General features: G+C 39.8%; 1 protein-coding gene across 1 annotated transcript in view; it reads right to left on the reverse strand.

Annotated features, from left to right (window-relative positions):
- Nucleotides 1–19,917, reverse strand: part of ATP10B (ATPase phospholipid transporting 10B (putative)) — a 46,109-nt gene extending 26,192 nt beyond the window's left edge. Inside the window, exons 1-5 of the mRNA XM_054288267.1 lie at nucleotides 19,643–19,917; nucleotides 18,095–18,289; nucleotides 5,494–5,698; nucleotides 3,108–3,193; nucleotides 433–539 (exon numbers count right to left, since the gene is read on the reverse strand). Coding sequence (XP_054144242.1) covers nucleotides 433–539; nucleotides 3,108–3,193; nucleotides 5,494–5,698; nucleotides 18,095–18,289; nucleotides 19,643–19,917 — 868 coding nt within the window. The remainder of the gene's footprint in view (nucleotides 1–432; nucleotides 540–3,107; nucleotides 3,194–5,493; nucleotides 5,699–18,094; nucleotides 18,290–19,642) is intronic.
- Nucleotides 19,918–22,229: the final 2,312 nt, after the last annotated feature.

Consider the following 22,229-nt stretch of genomic DNA (forward strand, 5'->3'; position numbering starts at 1 on the left):
TGAATGAAACTCACAGATGACTTTTTTTTTTTTCCTAATTAGCTCTTTAGCTGCTCCAGTTTCTACCCTGAGGAGCCAGTGAGACCTCCCTTAGGGCAGCTGTGTAGATTTTATGACAGATGGAATTAGTAATAGAGCAAGAGCTGGGGGTTAAATACACCTGAGCAATTTTTTTACTTGTCTGGATATTTTTACAAGATATTTGACATGCACAAGGATACTGTCACTTGCCAAAGACCCAGTGCAAGACTTGCTGGATTTGGAGATGGATGAGTAATACCTTCACTTAAAAAAAAAGTTATATACTTTTTCTGCGCACTACCAGTTTTTAAAAAAAAAGTCATATTATGTTGCAATATTAGACTATAGTTGTTTTTTTAAGGATATTTACAGGGAAATTCTCAGTTTACCTAAATAAAAAGTACATCTTACCTGCATATATAACAATTCCTATTGCAGCCTCAGTATTTCTGATTGTACATCCACGAAGCAAGAGGTTTTCAATGTTGAGGCCTACCTGTTCATGGTTTGGCTGCTCCCTAGAAGAAATATAATGAAATAGAGCAATTAATTTTTCTGTTCTAATAGGGTGTTAAAGAAAATTTTCATGTGTGTGTCTGTTTCAAGTTGAAATAATGTGATTTCATAGACTCTTTTTTGCTTTTATTTCCCTCAGTTTCAAGGATACTTTTCCAGCAAAATGTTACAGAGAAGTCCAAGTCTTTCTTTTAAAGACTGTTTGCACACTGTGTGTCATGATGCCAATACAAAGCAAATTTGCCTTTCACTTGGAAACTTATCTGGCAGATTCAATATCTTATGAAAGAAAACAAGAGTCCTTTTGCAACTTGCAGACAAATTTATTTTAGAAAGATGAGCAGAGGTTCAGGTGAATACATCTACACTCTGCAAGAGCCTCTGTGACTCCATCAAAGTCATTGTGAATCTCAGTCCACTGAAGCAGCCTCTGGGCTGAGGGGCTCTTCCTCCTTCTCATCCTGGACAGAATTTTCATCCTGGCCAGAGGTGCCCCATCACTGACCAGATCCTTCTGCTTGCAGCACAAATTGGTGAAAACCAAAATGTCAGTGCCCATCAGGCAGGAAATTTGTTGTTTCCCTCTGTAAATTAATGGCACACACCTACCCCTACCCACAGCTTTTATTTTACACTGGTAGGTTCCTCCTGAGATCTTTACCAAAGCTGAGAGCTTCTATTTCAGATGCTTTGTCTTGTTCTGTTGTGTAAAGGTCAGGGTGGGAAAAGACCTTTTTTTTCCTAGAATAATCATCTCTCTCTACTTTCTATTTGGTGTTTTGTGTTTCATTTACCAGCAAATAGTCTCATCTCTCAAATGAAGGGCAAGGCTAGGTGTTATATTAGAGCTGAGTGAAGTCCAATGTCTAAGTGCAGCTGCACATGATTACACAACTTAAACTTGCCAAGGGAAAAGGTGTAGGTGTCAACAACCTACAGCTGGTGGAATTGTAGAAACACAATGCCAGAAATCTGTTTTTCTTGGAATCTAAATTCAGCCTTGGGGAACTCATTTAATAGAAGCCTTCTTGCATCCCCTTGAACAGAATTTTCTGTGATTGGACATGTCAGATGGGTGTCACCAAGTTATTTCTTATCATTTTTTATCAGAGAGTGCTCCTGCTATTTTATAGCAAGGCAGTAGAGCCTCAATAATTTATTAAGGGTTCATGGACAAGAAGGTTGCCTGCTCCAAATTATTTGTGTTTACAAAATAGCTCAAATCTCAGCAGACCAAAGACAGAAACTTCCCTAACTCTCAGCAAGTAATTTTCCCCAGCAAATTCCTTCTTCTATTCCTGAAAAGGGGAGAGAAAGGCAGCTAATTCCATGTTCCATCAAGCAAGTGAGATGATAGGCATTCACCAAAGAGATTTCTGTTACAGACTTTCAGTTGAGAGTTGAATATTTTGAAGCCAGTCCTGAGTCCTAAGGGGCTGCTATTTGTGTTTTCTTGTGACATAACTCCTACATTTCTCTAATCTCAGTGCTCTTTGCTAATTGGAGGGATTGCTTTGATTTAGATTTTTGGTCCTTAAAGCCAACAACCACAGCCAGCAATCAATACAAGCTCGACCTCTTTTTCCCTTGTAAGAAATTGCAGCAGAGGAGAATTGGCATTGCTGTTAGAGGCACCATCCTTACAGGGCACAGCCTCAAACCAGATTAGGCATGGTCAGTGCTAATGGAGATAATCCCTGGCTTACCCTGTCAGAGAGCCAGCCATCTGCAGCTCCTCCAGGTGCAACACTCTCACTGCTTCTTGCAGAGCCATTGACTCCTAGTTTAGCTACTGGTAAATTCAGCAAAGCTGGGGCATGGATGAGGATGGTGGCACATTCATGCAGTTCAATTATTTGCATGACAATGGGGCATGCATTCGGTCTGGGGCAGTAGGAACCTTGGACAATCTCTGCTGTGGTGTGGGAATAAGCTGCTCTGGGTTGGAGGGTAAGAGAATTTTAAGACATGAGCCATGACACAGAAATTTGCCTCATAATTCATAAAGGGGGTTAAATTTGCTGAATTTGCTGTTATGCCTGTGCCAGAATTATTTAATGAAGCAAGACAAAAAAGAAACCTATCCTACATTTTTATACTAGTCTAGTGCATCAGTTCAATAGTATTTTGCATGCATGTTTGATTTTTCTGCCTTTCTAATAAGGTGAAACTCTGGATTATTAGATCTTGGACACCTTTTCCCTGTGGCTGTAAAGGTGAAGAAACTAGAGCCATGCAGCTGGATACCTTAAACAATTGGAAGGATTTATCTAAAATCTAGTTTAGTCTAATCATCAGGTCAAATGTACATGAGCTTATGTCTAAGTTTTGAAGAGAGCTGAATCTCTGTGAAAATAGTTTGTAGGAAACTGTAAATGCAATGCCAAGCCTTGGTTCTACCTTGCCACAAAACAGAGTTCAAGTCTGCATTTTATATTGACTTCTGAATCTGGGAATAGATAATAGTGACAACCATCAATTTCTTCAAAATATGTTCCTTCCATCCAATTCCTCCAAGAGGACTATCAAAGAACAGATCAAAAATGTGTTTATGGATAACAAATACTTACATATAACCTTTGAATTTATTGAGATCATTGTTTGGCATTTCACAGATGATGGTGTTTTGGAAAAATTCCGGTTCAAACACAGTATCCTACAAGAGAAAACAGACTGAGTGTTAGATCCAATGAGTATTTGAAATGATAAACACCAAAAAAAGCTTAATTTAGACCACCAGGGCTGGAACACTTGCCCTAGCAGGAGAGACAAAGACATTTTAACTCATTCAGCCTGAAGCAAAGCTTCAGAAGGGCTGAGAATTTCCTCCTCTTGGAATAACAACTGGTTAAATTAAGTGAAGAAAATGCTGTGTATTAAACAAGACATCACAGATGAAAATTAGTGGAAACACTTGTCTTCATTTTAAGTGAATATAACAAAGATAGTAGATTTAGATTAAATATTAGGAAGAAATTCCTCCCTGTGAGGGTGTGAGGCCCTGGCACAGGCTGCCCAGAGCTGTGGGTGCCCCATCCCTGGGAGTGTCCAAGGCCAGGCTGGATGGGCTCTGAGCAAGGGCCCAAGGGCAGGGACACCTTCCACTGGACCAGGCTGATTCAGAGCCCAGTTTAACCTGGCCTTGGACACTTCCAGGGATGGGGCACCCAAAAATTCTCTGGACAACCTGTGCCAGGGCTTCACCCCCTCAAAGGGAAGAATTTCTTCCTAATATCTCACCTAAACCTACTCTCTGTCAGTTTGAAGCCACTCCCCCTTGTCCTGTCCCTCCATGCTCTTGTAAATCTCTCTCTCCACCTTTTCTTGCATCCTAAACTGAGCAACTAACCCCAGTTAGTTCTAACTCAACTGAAGAACTGGGTAATATGTATTTATTTCCTCCCTGTTTAAAGAGTCACTTTATAGGCACAATTACATCTGAGGGGGTTTTAGGCAGTTCATAAATCACAAGACTAAGCAAAGCTCAAAGAACAAGGAAGAACAAGGAAGAACAAGGTTTTATCACACTAAAACCTGCAGTGTGATACCACATCCACTGGGGTTTTTTATCCAGCACACTGTTTACACAAACACAGCACAAGAGCAGGGTGATTCAGGAAGTTTTGTCAGCTCTGACCTTCCTGAGCACTGGCTGCCACCACGGCCAGAATTGTATTCCACCCTGTTAATGTAACAGGAGTTCTTAGGTACAGACTCTATTCCTGGGCATAGAGTTTATCTCAATAACAACTCAAAGTCTAAAGAAAATCACCATGAATAGGCAGTCAGGGGCATAATTTAGCACAGGGGTATTTTCTGATATAATGGAAGCCTTCCACACGTTATGAACAACTGAGGCAAAATTTTGCTTTTTGTGTAATGGTAGAGCAGCAGCCTGCTCTCCTCTAAAAGGAAACATAGGTAGAAAATCTAACATGTAAATTAGAACATTACATGACAAAAATACAACATTTAAAAATGTTAAGTAGCCAGATTACTGTTTTTCTGCTAAATCTTTACATATTAAATTTCCAGTGTGTCTCAGGAATAAAACCTCTCCCTAATCATCACTGGAAGGCACTGGAAAAGGCCTGTGCTATGCCACAATATGGGAAACCCCTTAATTGTCTTTGAAAAGTGATTTCCATTTGAACAACAAGCAAATAACACAAGTACAGCACCTGATCTCAAACTAGCCATGGAAATGTTCTGCTTTTATTTAATGTCTGGTTGCTCCCTGGCAGCTGTGTCCCACACACCAGTGACCCCAAAAGATCTCCCTGGTGGCACTGGTACTAATTGCTAAATAAATTAATGTAATTCCTAGAATTATCTGTGAGTTATTTCCTGTCTGCTGGAGTGATTCCAATGGAACAAAGTCTTTGTCTTCAGGTACAACCACTCCTTAAACTTGTTCTGGGTTATTTGAAAAACTGCCCTGCTGTGTGTTTAAAGATACTTGAAAATGTAACAGCAATATGTAAGTCATATTTTCTAGTTTACTTCAGGTTTATCCACCATGAGCCATGTGAGGAAAGGAAAGGAAAGGAAAGGAAAGGAAAGGAAAGGAAAGGGAGAAGGTAAAAAGGAAACGACATTGCCTATGAAAAATAAACAGTGATTTTAAGAATTCAAACTGAATCACAAACTGAAGTCAAACATTTAACTTTAAAAATAAATTAATTTACCTTGAGATCCTATGAAACTGCAAACCCAGAGTGCCTTAGAGCAGCTCCAGCTGAGCTCTCACACCTCCACCTGCCTATGCAATGAGTGTGGTTTGTCAGGTGCAATAGAGACACAGAGTCCATAAGGAAACCCACAGATGCTGTGGCAGGGGACCACGAGCTTTCTTCCAGCTGCCATGCAGAAATAAACCCCCCTGTGCAGTTTCTGGAGACAAATTGCCCATTTTGTGGGCTGCACAGCCCGTTTGTGGGCCATGCCCAGACTGACCTGGCTGCTGAAGCCCATCACCACGCGGCGCTGCTTGAGGTTGGTCTCCCCGTCCAGGTTGGCGGTCTCCAGGTGGCAGATCCCGTTCTGGTCGGAGGAGTGGAGCAGCAGGATGTCTGCTGGGACAATCTCATTGCACTGCAGCTGCACAAAGTCTCCCACTCTGACATCCTTCCAGCACTTCTCCACGTAAGCGTGCTCCTCCCTGTGGCATTGAGAGCATATGGGGTGATGAGGGGCATTAGGAAGGCAGGGCTGCTGGGTGGGGGGCTTCAAAAACAGAAAATAGGGCATGGAGGCACAGCACTTTTAAAGGACCTTTTCTTAAAGGACACAGCACAGAAGCTAGAAATTAATGATTCAGACACTTCCACAGGACCACTTCACCGTATGTCACATTCAAACCAAATCTTTACATGGAATAAAACATTTACAGCAGTTCTCCTTCATTCTAGCACTAGTCCTGTAATCTGCACCAAGTATAGCAGGCAGTTCAGACTAACAGAGGTATTTTTGAGTATCTTATTAAAGAAATTGAGATTATTGTTTTTGACTGTGACTGTTTCCTAGACACTTTCCAACATCAGCATATAGCTCCTAAAAGAAGCAAACTGATACCTCAGCCACACTTGCTTCAGGTCTTTCCAGTTTGTAACTCTCAAGAGGTAGTTACAAGTTTTTAGCTTAGTGCAGAGAAACAACTACAAAAGGTGGAAGAGCTGACAAATGGTCCCTTAGTATTAAGCAAAAAAAAAATACAACCGGAGTCCAAATTTAATGGAAAAGTTAAAGTAAGAAACAAAGAGCTTATAAATTAACGAAAAAATTTTTAAAAAAGAGCCTATGGGATTCAAGGAAAAGAAATTACTATTTCATCAAAGCACTAAGTTCTGCAAATAGCAGACATTTTTTGACATTGCATTTTCAGTAATTAATCTTTTAACTGCTCTTAACCATCTAAGCAGACCAGAAACAGCACAATAAGCTTTAAAATTATTTAATGGGAAAAGATGCACTGCAACAATGGCTTGGTTCCTCTAACTCCTTGAGAGGAAATTATTTTTTCAGGATGAATAACTGAATCATCTTATGCCTTGCTCTGTGAGAGGGAAAATGTTCATGATACTTTACCAGACAGACAATTAAAGGCTTTTTGTAATGACTCAGAGCCTCATTTTTGGTTAAGTTTTTAATCATCCTCATCTATTGGATGGGGATTACTATCTTCCATTGCAGTGTTTGTGCCATGAGGAGGGGAGCAGTGATGGCAGAGATGAAGAGTTGTGCTGCAGTTCAGAGCACCCATCCAGCCCTGCCCCGGGGCTGCTCCCTGCTCACCCACTCTCCTGGCTGGGCGCAGAGCGGAGCCACAGCACTGCCAGGCAAACCCTCTCACCTGGCTTCAGACACAAAACAACAACAGGCAGCTGCCTGTGCAGCTTATGCAAGGGGTTAAATTCTGTCCATGTCCCAGTGGTACTGAATTTTCATTAAAAAACCAGAACCCCCCCAACTTGTGTATTTAAATCTCTTTACTGCTGCTTTTGAAGCACTTACTAAACCATGGGGTTATAGTAATATTTTTTCATCTTACATTGATTTTTCTTTCTTGAATTTTTAATTCTTCTCATTTTCTCTGATTCTGCTTACCTGCATGTCCTTTTTCTTTTGTGCAACAACAGACGTAAAAGACCAGACAGAAGAACAGAGGTTTTTGTAAGTTAATTAGGTGCTGCTATGCATTTTTAAAAATTCAAATTGAATTTCTATTTGAAAAGTATTTCAGCAAGTGTATGCTGAGTATTTAATCCTCTACAAAGCAGATACTAAGTTAATATAACAAATCAACTATGTAGTACCAATCCTTTCCATGCCAAACAACTTCTGAACAGGACTTGTTAATTTGTTTGTTTAAAACATGAAAGAAAGAGTACAAGATCAGTTTAGAGGAAGCAGATGTCTTGCCTTGCCATCCTAGACATTTGAATGCCATTTATAGTTTGCATTTAATGTTTACTGTGGCTTCTCCATGGTAATCCTGCCTCTCTGTACGTCAACTCTTGCACAATACAGAAGTTTACAGAGCATATTGCTATTTTGTCCACTCATAAAATGCTATAGAAGGGCCTTGTCTAGCTGGCTGTGTTCCACATCAGCTGAAAGAAACCAGATTAGCCCAAATAATCCACAGAAATCGTGGATTTGTAATTTTTTTTTTTCAATAGCTTGCTGTGAAACCTACATTACATGTAAAGCTTCAGGGTTCTACCCCGTCACTAATTAGAGAGGAGACAGTGAGTCAGAAAAGCCAAATGACCTCTTTCAGATCAGAGGAAAAGCATTCCTAGACACAGGGACTGCAGTTCTGGGATTGCTGGAATCCCAGACCTGCATTCAGGGGAACTGTCACTCTATCCCAATGAGTATCCAAAGAATACACTTTTTCTGCTCCTGAAGAAAACTTCATCTGAACCTGTAAAATTAAAATTTTGATTATATGATAAGATTAATAATTAAAAATACCAAAAATAGTACAAAGCTTTTCTACAACTTTGTAGGGAATTGCCAGTGGATGAAAGGAAGAAAAGCACTTCGTGATGAAACTGGTGCACCCCACGGCAGCACTGTCCTAGTTGTCTAACAAGATTTTTCAGATGAAGCAGTTTCCTTTCAGCAATCCCTGTAACTGGGAACACTGCCCATTTTCTGTGCACTGATGAAAGTTAACAGCACAAGCTCTGGTTGCTAAATAAACAGAGGAGCTTAATAAACCCAAGATGGTTTGATGAGAAGCACACAAAAAGGAAAAATGTATTGAACCAATCAAATAAAAACCACCAGATGTGGGGGTTTTCAATAGGTGGGAATCTGGACCTTGGTTCTTACAGCATGTGGTATCAGGGCTGTGGCACAATGAAGACAAGAGGTAAGATAAAAGTTCCTCAGTCCCTGCTCTCTTTTACCAGGCAATTTATCAAAAGCACATTCAAAACGTGTTCCCTTGCTCATAGACATCATGATGATGCCCATCAGAGGATACTGCCAGTGAAAAGAGGCCTTGAACAGCCAAAATGATGCCTGCCAGAACTGTTATTGAACTCATCAAATCTGAACAGAAGGCCTGAACTAAACAGATTTTATGAGGTAATTTCTGGGAAAAAATGATAATAAAAAAGTCCTGCTGCAGTTGGAGATTGAGGGGGAACTTGAATAAATTATTGACTTTGTGTCAACAATTAGATTTCACTTTCTTGGATTCAATAAAGATAAATTTCAAAGAAAAACTGGATTAAAATGGATGGTGAATGGAGGGAAATAAAAATTATTGTTCTGCTATACAGAAAAGATTAAATAAAAGTAATTCTTCACATGCACTCCACAGCAGGGGTGTCTCCTAGATTGTCTTGGAGAAAGATCTTCAGAAATCTCTGTCATTTAGAAACATTTTATCAGACAATTAGTCCAGAGAATCTTGTTCCCTAGAATTACAGCAAGCTCCATCTCAGGATTCTTTGCAGCTCAAAATAAAGATATGGTTTGCTCTGCATTATATCCCCCCTACATCATCACCAGGTCATGGCACGTAGGAAAACATATCAGTGTTGTCAATAGAGAAATGCACATATTTATAGTTTGTTGTATGTAAATTTGCTAGAATGCTATATTTGAAAATGGCCTCCTTCAAGCACCTCTTATTTTATAAAAAACAATATCCCGTGATCCTGCTTCTACATGGCAGCAGGTTGAATCACACAGCTGCTTACCCTTCACAGTCTATTTTTGCAAATAAAAATCTCGCACAGTTTTATGCTATCAAAGATCATATCAGCTTTTATATGCAAACCCCTCACAAAATATTTTCAATGATCCCTTCATGCCCATGACCTCACCATTAGGAGCTACTGCCACAAAACAAAAAAACTGGCAGAAAAGGAGCAGATTTAGGACTCAAGGAGGGCAATAGGTCAGACAGGAGCTGATTCTGGAAACTGTCCATAGGTCAGAGTACAGCACAATTGGCTGATGATGTTCCTGAGCTGCAAATGCTGCCTGGGCATGGGAAGGTGCCAGGTGGGTTTGTCACTGCTCCTGCCACCATCCCATCTCATCCCATCCCATCCCATCCCATCCCATCCCATCCCATCCCAGTTTCTGTTCCAGCACACCACCCCAGCAGAACCAATGATTCCATTTGTCAGTGCCCAGTCCTGCACCCAGCCCCAGCCTTTCCCCACAGCACCAAACTCCCAGGATTTGAACACTATATTAAGACAGCAAAAGCACCTTTTAAAAAGAACTGAAATGGAATATTTCTAAATTCTAATAAAGTACATACACTTGTATCATAATGGCATTCCAAATTCTCAATGCTAATAACAGATCCTATCTTCTCATGTGCTTAAACTGCCTATAGCCTCATAACAAGTAACTTATTTTCTCAATGGTACAAGCCTATGCTCAACTTCCATAACCAAACTTTAAGTAAGTACCAGATCTTTGTAAATGTATTATTTGTTCATATAAATGGTTTTGGCTTTATATTAACTCACCTTTGAAGAAATAAAATAGAACAGATGTAAACAGCATGTTACTTAGACTTTAATAGGTTAATTTTGTAAATTGTAGATTTTTGTATTTAGGAAAATCTATTTTTTTTTTTACTGCCTTGAACAAAATACTATTGTTACAATTCTTCCCAGTACCGGCTGGAAGGAACAGATAATTTCAAGGTGACTCAACTGATGTCTCCTAATCATTAGTATTAGTTTCTATGGACTCTCATTAACTTGTAAAGTTTCTGGAAAGCACAGCCCACATCAGCTTTTTTGATAGTCATATCTTTATATGAACATGTGGCTCTTGAGGTCACATGGTAGCAACCCTCCATTCTCCAGGTTTTAATGGTATTTTAAAAATTCCGACAGTTAGGTTGAATCTTAATGCCATGAGGTCATGATTTTGCAGAATCATGAGCCAAAGCCAGAGATTCTTATTTATTTGGTCTTAATGTTAAGTCATTAGCTCCACTGCTAAGCCATTGCACCTTTTCTGTGAAGCAGCTTTAATTGTCTTGGCAGGTAATAGATCTTGAAGAAAGCTCTGATCAAGCAATACACGAAGCAGTGGTAGCTTTAGTAATGCATTTTATGGATTTTCTTCCACAGAGGCTGAGGCTCCTCCTGTAGCAATACACCCTGACTGACAACAATTGCAGCTCACTGCTCTTCCACTTCAGGGGCTGCTGCCTGGACCAGCTGGGAACTGGTTTGCATTTAGCCAGTTCAGCTTGTCCACAATTCCTCACAATGCATTATCATATCCCACACAAGGTGTTTTAATTTCTTCATGATTTTGGTAGCACTGGTTTCAAGCAGTGTCATGGTGACACAACACACCTGAGTGTTCTGCTGGGTAAGGACGTTTTCTCAGCTCCCTGCAAGGCTGAAGAATGATGCAGAAGGCACTGTTTGTGTCAAACTCGCTGCTAATTCAGGTATCCACAGCTAAACCAGGGACAAAATTTCCACAGCACATGAAGAGCAGACAAAAATGACAGGGATGGCAGAGCAGGGGATGCCCATTGCCAGAGAACAGCACTCATGTTTAACATCAGGCAGGGGGGTGGTAACTTGCAGCTAATCCAAGTGCTTGCTTTGTGGCTGTCACAGGAATCCACCTGTTCAGGAGGTCTTCAGCCTCCAGCTGATAAGATACACTGTCCAGAAAAGGTAACACCGAAGCCTTGATATTGCTATGCCGAAGAAAACTGATTGCAATTTTACCAGTGGTGAGGTTTCAAGTGGGACACAGGCTTTAGCCCTTTTTTTTGTGTATAAAATGAAGCCACTAAAGCCTCCAGCAGGCTCCTAGTCTTTAAAGTTATGCTTTTTCAGAAAGCAAAAACAACAAAGCAGAGAGAAAAGGCTCTTTAACAAGTGAAAACTCAGGGCTGCTGACCAACACTTTAAATTAAGTGTTGGCAAGAAATCTTTCAGCTCTTGTGCCCTTGTCAGAATGGGATTTTCCTCTCATCCTGCTTTCTACTTTACAAACTTTCAGGTTCACCTTGGGTTGAATGAGCTGCATGTGATATTTCCGAATCCAAAGAAAAATTGTTTTTCTTTAAACTCTGAGTTTTGACAGTGGGTCAATCCCTGTTTCCCAGCATGTTCCCCTTTCTCTGCTCTTTTCCAGATGCCCCATATCTCTGCTGGTCAGTGCATCCCTGGCCAGTCCCAGCACTATCCCAGACAGGGGGAGCACCCACAGGAGGTACAGTCTGCTCTCTGTTCAGAAATCCAGCTGCACAGGGCAGGTGAAGGAGGTTCAAACAGAAGGGCAGCCTTTGCTGCCCAGCTTCCCATAAAGTGTGCGTGGTCACCTGCAGGCAAGCAAATCTCCATTGCCGCCAGAGAGAAAACTGCAGCACACAATCACAATACTTCAGTCGACTGAAAAACCTTAATTGTCTTTCAAAACAGTGGGTCCAGATTAAGCCACTTTCAGTTTTTCTGCTGTTGGCAGTTCTCATTTCATGCACCACAGTAATGAGCACTTTGTTTTTTCCTTCTTTCTATACCTCTGCTCCAGGGCTAACCCAGAGTTAGTGCTGATGCAAAAATCTTTAAATGTTCTAAAACCTTACACTAAGTAGACAAAAAGTCAGAGTGAAGGCCAGCCTAAACTTTTTGTGCCACAGGCATCAGTGGACTGAGAGAGGAGGAGATTGATGCTTGTAGGAACTATCTGAAAATGACAGGCTCTGAAAGTATTACAGAGGAACTTTCCATGGGAAGAGTAATCAGGCTAGCTCATTTAGGATGCCTGTTGGCTTACCTGCTTCTCCAAAAGGGCCACAGGATGATTCAAGGCACATAAACAAAGTTTCTCTGAGTCACTGTCTCAGATACCCGAATTTAGGTTCTTACAATTAAGAAATATGAATAGCTTAAGTAATGTTAATGTTTTTGTGGCTGCTGCTGTGCCATACTGAACTGTGCATAGCCTTTGCATTTGCATCTTAGTGTCTACTAAAAAAATGAGGAAAAATAGGTTTAATCTTCCAAAAATGTGCCATTGATGCAAAAACCTGTCTGGATGGTGTGTTTACAGAGCTTAATACAACCCTTGGGGTACATCACAGCCAAGCTATATAATAATTACATATCAGTTAGTTCCTTGAACATTATAGAACTTCAAGAAGATTGAATATATATATATAATACATTTGGCAACTATTGCATTGACATTCACTTTCAGGTTTGTGTTCCACATTCAGTGCTGGTCCCTGTTAGCAAGTTAATGACAAACTCCAGAGAGTTTAGAGACAAATAACCATGGGAGGTTTGGAGGGACTGACTGACTAGAAAGATGAAAAGAGCAATCTGTGCCATTCTTAACTAAAATGTCTCTGGGTGTTGCATATAGGTACAGCCTTATAGAATAAGGGCCTTACCCTTGTAAAACCATGGCTCAGTTACTTGGGCTAAGCAGAAAAGGACTGTGGGAAAGAGACTCAGCTGAATTAGGGGTAGGAAAACAAGTTATAAACCATTGTGTGTTCACATCATGGTGTATGGTGGTTGGTTGAATTGTGTTTGTTATACTTTAAAACTATGTAACTGATAATGGGCAAACTGCTCAAAAAGGCCTGGTTTTTGCAATAAAGCAGCTCTCCTTTGCACCTGCCTGGGGACTCTGTGTCACTATGGACCCTCACCCACACCTGGGTGCAACAAAATGAATATGATAAAATCACACATATTTGAAGATTATAATTAACTGTTATGGATGGATTCTAACTAAATAGGGTTCTATGAAATCAGGTGACTTGAGAAATTTAAATGTAATTAAAGAGGCATAATAAAGTATAGCATCATAGAAAATGCTTTGATGCTTTGTAGTAATGGAAATCTACCTTGCTTGGAAAATGTTAAAGTAGACAAAGTGTATTTTAAAGAACACCATGAGAAAGCAGGCCTTTAAACATAGGTCTGTACCCTCTGCAATTCAGTTTTTTGTTCTTTCCTTTTGGTGTGTGATTCATTCCAACAGCACAGCAGATTGTCTACAGAGTATGATCCCAAAAGTTTTGGTTCCATGAGTACAAACTCCTCAATCACAGATCTGGGTTACTGCATCTCCCCAGGAGACTTTAATACCTATTAATTGTTTCTCATTTTTTCAGTTAAACATTCTTTAAATACACTACTGGAAGTGTCTTTTCTTTCATTTGACCAGCAGACCAGATTTCCCATTTCAGCTGATCTCTGTGAAAAGAAAATTAGAATAAATATGTTTACAGGCCAGCCCATTTAATTTTAATTTCCCTTGCTCTGAGTTGAAAGAAGGCAATTTACTGCATTTTCCCTGTTCTTCAAGAAAGTTTTGGAGAACATTCAGTATCTGGAAAAGTCTGGTTTGCCTTTGTATTTCTTTTGGAACAGGTGCCAGAGTCCTTATTAAAATCTGAAATAAAGACAACATAGACTCCAAGATTATCTCTTAGAATCTAAGTAATATTTCATCTAGGATGGGAGATCAGTTGTTCTATTAGAAATAACTTTTTGCTGCCACAAGATTAACAAAATTTGCAGTGTCCCAAAAAGACTTTCACCTACATTAAAACAATTACTTATTTTCATGATTCATATAGAATAAAATTAGAAGACATCATGCCCTTCCATGACTTTGCAGCTAGCAAGAAGAACAAGAAATATCAGCTTCCCAAAGCATCAGAGAAGCCTGATTGAAATTATTCATAATATAATAAGCTGTAGTGACTGATCTGATGGCAAATGTTATTACCCACAATTTTTCCAGAGAGGATGAATGCTGTACTCTGAAACCCTTCACATTTTCCTTTCCCTTACACCACCTTTTTGGGCCATAAAACTTTGGTGAAAGACAAGATCCTAGACAAGACTGATTCATAGATCAAAATCTTTTTTATGGGATGGAATAACCAATTTTAAGGCAGACCTGTCTCATGTTTCTGCATAACAATCTTGAATCTGGATTGGAATATATGTTGTAATTCCATGGTGGATATTTTTCTTTTATACAAAACAAGTTCTACTGTATTCCCTACTTCTCATGTTCCCATGGTAAAAGGATTTCAGATCTAAACTGGCATGGTTTCTGTGTGTAAAGAGGAAATAAATAAGATCCCTCTGCAGATTTATTCTTTAGCACCTACTGCCCCACTTATTCTGTCCCATGCTGGTTTTAACAAGTATTAACAGATAATCCATTGCCTCATAGGCTAATGCAACACTGGAAAAGCTAGAACATTCAGCCACACTGAAATTTCAAATATAGACAGAAAAGGCAGTTTGCCACCCTACCCAAAGAGCTACAATTATTGACATTCTTCACCTCAGATGAGACCTTAAATCCTCAATATTTAGAAACTTGTGAAATGCCAGCTCTTTATTAAAAGCTGGCAAGGGGAGGAGTGCAGGTTTTTTTAATGACAAATCATTATCTATGTGTGGGCCTGAGTTTAGCCCCTATACAAGCAAACCTATTGCTTTCCTGTTTAACCTGCAAGACATAAAAATAAAAATCTGACAAACACATGCAGGAGAAACAAAGAGAAATGACAGCCCCACGTGATAAAAGCCACAGTTCTGCAGGATCTTGCTCATGGAAGCACATGTTATATAAAGCACTGTTGATTATTTTGGGGGCTGACAGGCACATTCATGGAGATGGAAAGTTTTGCACTTCTGACTCCCAGATGTGATATTTTATCTGGGAGAAGTCATTTGCTACTTTGCTGAGAGAACAGTTTTGATCCAATAAAACCTTATTTTCAATCTTCTGAATGTCCTAAAAGCAAGAAGTCATGAAGCACTTTGGAGAAGCAAGCACATGTAGTTAATTCATTTAGAGGTGACTAAACAGAGGCATAAATTACTATCTTTCATTCCTAGACTGTGTTTTTACAGGTCCATTTTACATACTGCCTAAGAAAGAAAAAATTGAAAGCTAGTTAGAAACATAGAGTATAAAATAAAAAGTAGTTCAAAGGATCAGGTTTTTCAGTGATTTCTTGGCATCTAAGAATGCAAACAATTCCCATGACAGATCTTGTTCTGTGCTACCTTAGGTTGGGAGAATTAAACCCTCTAGAAAATGTCTCAGAAATTCAGCTGCTGTAGCTCTTTAAGCACCTGCTTGCAGTGCACTGCATGTCTAAGAGGCTGATAGACACACCAATGCAATGAAACTCAAAGTTAACTTCCCAGTAAAATAATACTTAAAAAAAAAACAAAACAAAAGAACTTAAATGATAAAATAATACTTGAAAAAAAAATCTTTCCCTGTATGAGAACAAATACCAGGTGATATATAGTGCCCATGACTTTTCCCTGTTTCATCTAATGATTGTGATTTTTCAGCAGTTATTTGTTAATTTTTTTAAACAAAAAGCCTCACCATTGATCAAAGATCTTGACCCAATATTTTTGGTAATAAAAACTGTAAAAAACTTACCTGCTGTAAATGTAGCATCCCATGTGATTGATTTCTTTGTCCAGTTTATACCTCCTGAAGTCCTCCCAAGCATCTTTAATGGCTGTGATGACCATTATAGCACAAATGGGGATCACAGACACCTCTGGTTGGAAAGCATTCACCACCGGCACAAAATTCAGCAGTGCAATGAACACAAAGTAAATATTGGCAAAGCGGTGAAACTGCTCATAGATATTTTTAGGGAGGAAAGTTATGATGGTATATTTTGTGGTCTTAATTTCATTGGTGTCATAGTATCTGTTTGGATTTTCCTTCCACTTCTTGCTTCCAAAGGGCAAATTGGAGACAATCACACGTTTACTTTCATTTTTCTTCTTTCTTTTCCTTACTTTTCCTCTCTTCTCCAGCTCCTCATTTTGGATTTCCGTGTCTGAAGCACCACATTGGCAGCAGGTTTCCTTGAAAAAATGTTTTTTCCACGTCATCCTCGAGAAGCAGCCTGGAAAACTTTTCCTTGACATCTTGCTTTTCTTTCAAAAAGCAGCTCCAAGTTGAAAACCAATGAAGTCAGAAGAGCTCAGTAGTCCAAATGAACTCCCCAATGGTGAAGAGAAGAGTGGAGCTGTCTGAATCCCAGGGCTGCCTCCTCCACGTAGCCAGGGCCAGGGATCATCCTGACTCAGCTGCACCAGCTCCTAGATCCTGCTGGGGCAGCTGCACCTCACCTCTGCCAAAGGCATCCTGAATGTTCTGTTCTTCCTGCCAGCAGATGCCTGGGGGCCTGCTCAGACCATTTCCCTCCTCTGCCCGTGTGAATGTCTGTGCTTTAACACAGAGCTGTGGCAGAGCTGAACACACGCACGCACGATGTTCACAGGTCACTCCAGCGGCTCCACGATCACTTTATGGCCCTGGGAGTTGCCAGGAAGCTCAAAGGTAATGGGCAGAGCTCCGTGTCCCAGATGTCAACAAAGGATTGCTACCAGCCTCAGAACACACAGCATTTCTCTTGGATTTCCTCTATCTATTGTTTGTTTTCATGACCATAAGATCGATTATTATTAAACAAACAACCAACCCCATTCCCCCAAGCTAAGTAAAACTCTGATTTTGTAGCCAGAGGAATCAGACACAGACAGAAGCAAGTAAAGTGCAATGTACCTGGATTGCCCCTCAGCCAGATCCTTCTCCCCAACAGACCCCAAACCTTCCTCTCTCACCTAGGCACCTTGGATCCTTCTTCCTCTGACACATAAATATGCCAGCACAGATGAGGCCTAATTTCCACAAGAGCTAATGACATATATGTAAACCACAGCAATTTTTTTCTCTGTGGCCTGGGCTTAAGAGCAGGTGAAAAAAAGAAAGCACACAAATATTTAAACTTATTTTAAATGAAAACTCCTGTTTGCTTCACGATGTAGCGACAAGGTAAGCAGTCTCAAGTTAGTACTTGGACAAGAAACTCTGATGAAATCCAAATGTTGCAACAAGAATTGCAGTGAAATTATTTCTTCCTTCTGAGTCAGTCCTGAGCAAACAGCTTCTCACAGTGTTGCACCAGCTCCAAAGCCAAGCTGGCTTGTATTGATCTCTCTGCTTACTGAAAGTCCTAAAACTTTTTCATCTCCTGATTATTATGTGATTTTCTTTCCTGCTTTTTCATCTCTTGATTATTATTATATGATTCACGTTGAGTGTAGTTGATCATTAATTTCTGTATTACTGGCTTTATTGTAAGACATCTGAAAGACTTTGTTCCAGTTTCTGTACAACACCAGTTTTCTGTTCCAGACTTGAGTAAGTTCCATTTATCCTGCAGATCCTGCTCCTATCAGGAGAGGAATTTGTGTGTGTTGAGGAGCTGCTCTGAAAACTTGAAATGAAAACCTATATGTATCAGCACATGCTGTTGTGATATGAAACAAAGCCTCAGTGATATTGAGATGATTTAAGTAAGATAAATAAGGCATCTTTAAAGGTAGAAAAAATATTTTGTAATGGTTCTTCCAAACTTAGAGTATTCTGAAAGGTCAGTGAGGGAGCTCCTGTAAAATCAGATGAGCAGTTTCTATCACAACAGAAGCAAGGAAACAAATAATTGATTTAGTTTACTTACTTGTCATATACCCTGGTTTTAGTGAAGTTTATTGTCTTGTCATACTGATATTTTCTGTAGTCTTCAACAGCATCCTTACTCATGCTGAAAAGCAGCACCAGGAGCAGAGGCAGCATGGTGATCTCCCTGTGGAAGACTTCCACTTGTGGGAACCAGTTCAGAACCACCAGAAAGAAAAAGTAAAGATTACCCAACCTGAAAAGGTATAAAATAAATTAAAAGTAGTCAGAAATTAGAATGTATCCATTCCTTAATGAACAACCCCCATTCTGTGTCAAAGGAACATGAATAATTTCACTCTTCTACCCTGTTTTTCCCTTCTCCAGAACAAATTAATCAGCTGCTTAACCCAGATGCAAATTTTTTCTTCAGAAGAGCTTGTGACATACATTTTCATACTATTATAGCTAGCTCCAGTTTTCTCACATGTTGGAAACAATATTTGTCTGTGGGATCTCCAAGGTCTTTAATGGCCTCTCAGTCTTGAAAATAAGTACAAAATTAAACAAAGGCCAAACAAACCTTAAAAAATAACCAATGAATTTATAAAAATGTACCCATCAGGAATCCATGAAGGATTCTGCACATGGCAGGTTGAATTAGGAATGGGCCAATCTAGTATTCAGAATTAAAATTTCAAAGCTAGAGATGGATATACAACTTCCATTTCTCTTTATTGTGATGATGGTTCCCTGGAATAAAGTCCTTTTTGACTTGATTCTTTATGCTGGGGGTGGTGGGGGGGATGTTAACATAATTTTAAACCAGGACTTGGAAAGAAACCTGACCTTGCACTTGCATATACATATATACTATTTCTACATTGGTAGACAGTTACTTTGTAACAATAAAAATATTTCAAAATTGAGCTGCTGAAATCTACAAAACTTCAGAGGTGTCTCAATACATCCAGTGAATTCATTCTGTGTTCTAAAAAACAGAGGTTTATGCAATGCAAAACCAGAAGGATTTTTAAATAAAAACTTGATTTTTTTACAAAGAGAACTGTTGCAGCATTCAATTAAAAAAGCTGATCACAGCAGTGGTTCATCACTCCCTTGCTTGCTTTAATCCACCATTTCAGTGTCAACTCTGTGCCATTTTGTTACAAATTATCATCGCCTAAATTTTAGTACAGTGGCACTTACAAAAGCAGCCCTTCTCCATCACAGTCTAATATCACAGTTTCAGAGAGAGTTCTTGAATCTCAAGAATCATTGAATTATTGCAGTTGAGACAGCCACGATACACAAAGCATCATTATACAATTTTAGAAAGCTTCAACCCATACAGAGCGCCATCACACCACATCAGAAGGCTGCAAGGATCTGCCCTCCTTGTTCTTCAGACCAACCCTTTATCCCCTCCTGTTGATGCCCTGCCCCTGTGTGCCCTCTGCTCCCTTTGGTGGGTGCTCAGTGCCCCTGGGCACTCCCTGGCTCATTGCTGTCAGTGCTGCTCACAGCTGTGCCCATGGGCATGGGGCTGGGCCAGCCCCACTCCAAATCGCCACAAATTCTGTGCCTACATTGAATGAGGTTTTTTTACCTGTGGAACTGTCTCAGAAGATTTCGGGGCAAAAAAGTGACCCATGTGTACTTTGTGGTCTGTATCCTGTTTCTAGAATAAACTGTAGGAGCTTGTTTCCAGTCTTTGCACTGTCTCCCATTGTCAGGCAGCACGATCCTCCGCGTGTTGAGGCAGAGTTTTGGTTTGGCTCTGGCAGAAAGCAGCAGAGGTGTTGATTCTGACAGAGCCTGGCAGGGACCGCGAGCTCCCCGTGGCTGCCAGCGGTGCCGAGCTGAGTCCACAGACAAAGCCATCCTCAGCAGGGAGGGCAGCCTGAAAGACAAATGCATGGCAATGCTGACATCCAATTCCACTCTGGTAGAAAACTCCCTTCATGTTTTGCAAGCTGAGGTTTAACGCAAAGACAATTCTCCTGCTCAGCACAGTGCATGTTCTTCGATCTCTGGACTTCTGTAGAGAATGCAGAGAATAAAAGACAAAACAAAATCTTCAATATGAGAAAATCTATTTCTATCTCTGGGGACGGAAAAAAAATCTAAAATCTATTGTCTGTGCCTTAGAACAGCAAATTGACAGAGATAAAACCAATTTAACAGTGGTGAACATCGACTTTTCCATCATGAATCCTGTATCCTATTTTTCAAAATGTAAAGTGCCACTAAATCTTTTCAGGCATTTTTCTTAAAATGCCTGACTTTCTTACAACACTTTTCCTGTTCATTCTTACTTATAGCAGGACTGGTTCAGGTTTTGAATCTTAATAGCTCAGATAATAAAGAGCTGCAGCATCAGCTTAATCGCATTCATACCCAGGTAACAGTTTTCCAAAGTCTTCAAAGAAATCTGATTTGAAAGGAAAATCCCAGCCAGCACTAAAACAATGGATGTTTTATGGGTTGGAGAGATAAAGGAATTAAATCTCCAAATGCTAATCCTATTATCACTGAAAATTTGTCTCCTGGTTTGCTCACACATTCACAGCTGCAGGTGTGATGCTTGGGCTCCAGCCACACAAGAGTAGCTGCTGTAATGCTCAATCTGAACACAGCAAAATCTCACTCAAACAGTGTGAGTTTGAGAGCTGGAAACTGCCATACAATGGCAAGGCACTAAATGTGCAAAAGCAAACAAAAATAAAAGGTACTGGCCTTGTGCATCTTTGAGGTTCCACTGAACAAAACATGTGAACTAAATCCACCTAAGTTAGACTGGGGGAAATACAGAGTAAGTGACTTTCTTTAGAAAAAAACCCAAACCCTTAATCACATTCAAAAATATGTGTATGTTTGAGTCTTGGAAGAAGAGAAAACGATTCTGCCAGTGTGCAAATGAATGAATATTTGACTGAAATCAAAGTTATAGTCAACATATAATAACTTAGAGCCACGTCCTTACAGTGTAACCTTTAAACTGTGGTGCTGAAGGATTTTATAATGAAAAGGCAGCGATTCAATTGTTGGTAACAATGGAATTGTTAGAAACACACAGTGAGTAATCAGCGAGAACACTGTAGGGAAATGATGCAGTTTATATTTTCTAGGTTAAAGGCTGGACACCTGGAAAATTCTGCCACCTTGCTCTTGTTCTGAGCAATTAACTCCCCAGTTGATTTCAGCTTAAATTAAGGTCTGAACAGTGGATGGAAAAGTGACCCAGATACATATTGCACTGCATACATCTTCAACCACATTATAGATATATATATATATATCTATATATATTTATATATATGTCATCATCTAAGTTGCAGGGGACAGAGTCACTCACTACCTATCAGAGCACCTCATTCTGTATCTGAGATGCACCAAGGTAGATTGAAATTCCTTAGACTTTATAAATGAAAAAAGTAATAATTTCAGGCATATTGCTAAAAATAAAAGCAGACAAGATTAACTAAGGCAGCTTTACACGTAATAGAACCATGTCTCCCACAACTTCCCCTGGGAAACTTTTGCTAAAGCTTCACAAATCACAATTAGGCAAGCCTGCTTGACATTGACATTCAAGAGAGGGTCTCTTCTGCACTCCACCTTAACAAATTTCTTACTGTACAAATGAACTAATGAAATGACTTAGTTTTATTCAGTTTGGAATTCAGCCCTCCTCCCAATTGTCTTTGAAATGCAGTGGCCAAACAGTGCCATATCCATGAAGAGAGGCCAATTGCTGCCATCAGGAAACTGAATGTGTTGCAGGAAATGTAGAGATTCCTCATAAACCACACAGAACTAAGGAAGTGCTCTGTGGGGGAAATTGCACAACTGCATGCATAATCAAAGCAGCAAAATAATGGCTTTCCTGAACTGTGAATTTCAGTGCTGAGAGTGAAAAAGCAGCCAAAACAAACAAAACTTTTAATTTCAGATCACTAAAAACATAAAGGATACTAAATGCGCCATCAGTGTAGCAAATCACCTAACAGGAAAGAAGAAAGAACTCAAAGATACATCCTTCTGTAAAATGACAATTTTCTATAATTCAGACAACTCACAAGAATATTCCAGCTTGCTGGAAGTTTGTTGTGTTACGCCATCTTCTGTATGGCAGGAAATCTACAAAACATATTGCTTTCCTTTGGCAATACATTTAATGTGTTTATCCCAAC

This window comes from Melozone crissalis, unplaced genomic scaffold (genome assembly GCF_028551555.1).
Source record: "Melozone crissalis strain CALT ecotype California unplaced genomic scaffold, PUWL_Pcris_2 ptg000061l_1, whole genome shotgun sequence".
Classification (NCBI taxonomy): domain Eukaryota; kingdom Metazoa; phylum Chordata; class Aves; order Passeriformes; family Passerellidae; genus Melozone; species Melozone crissalis.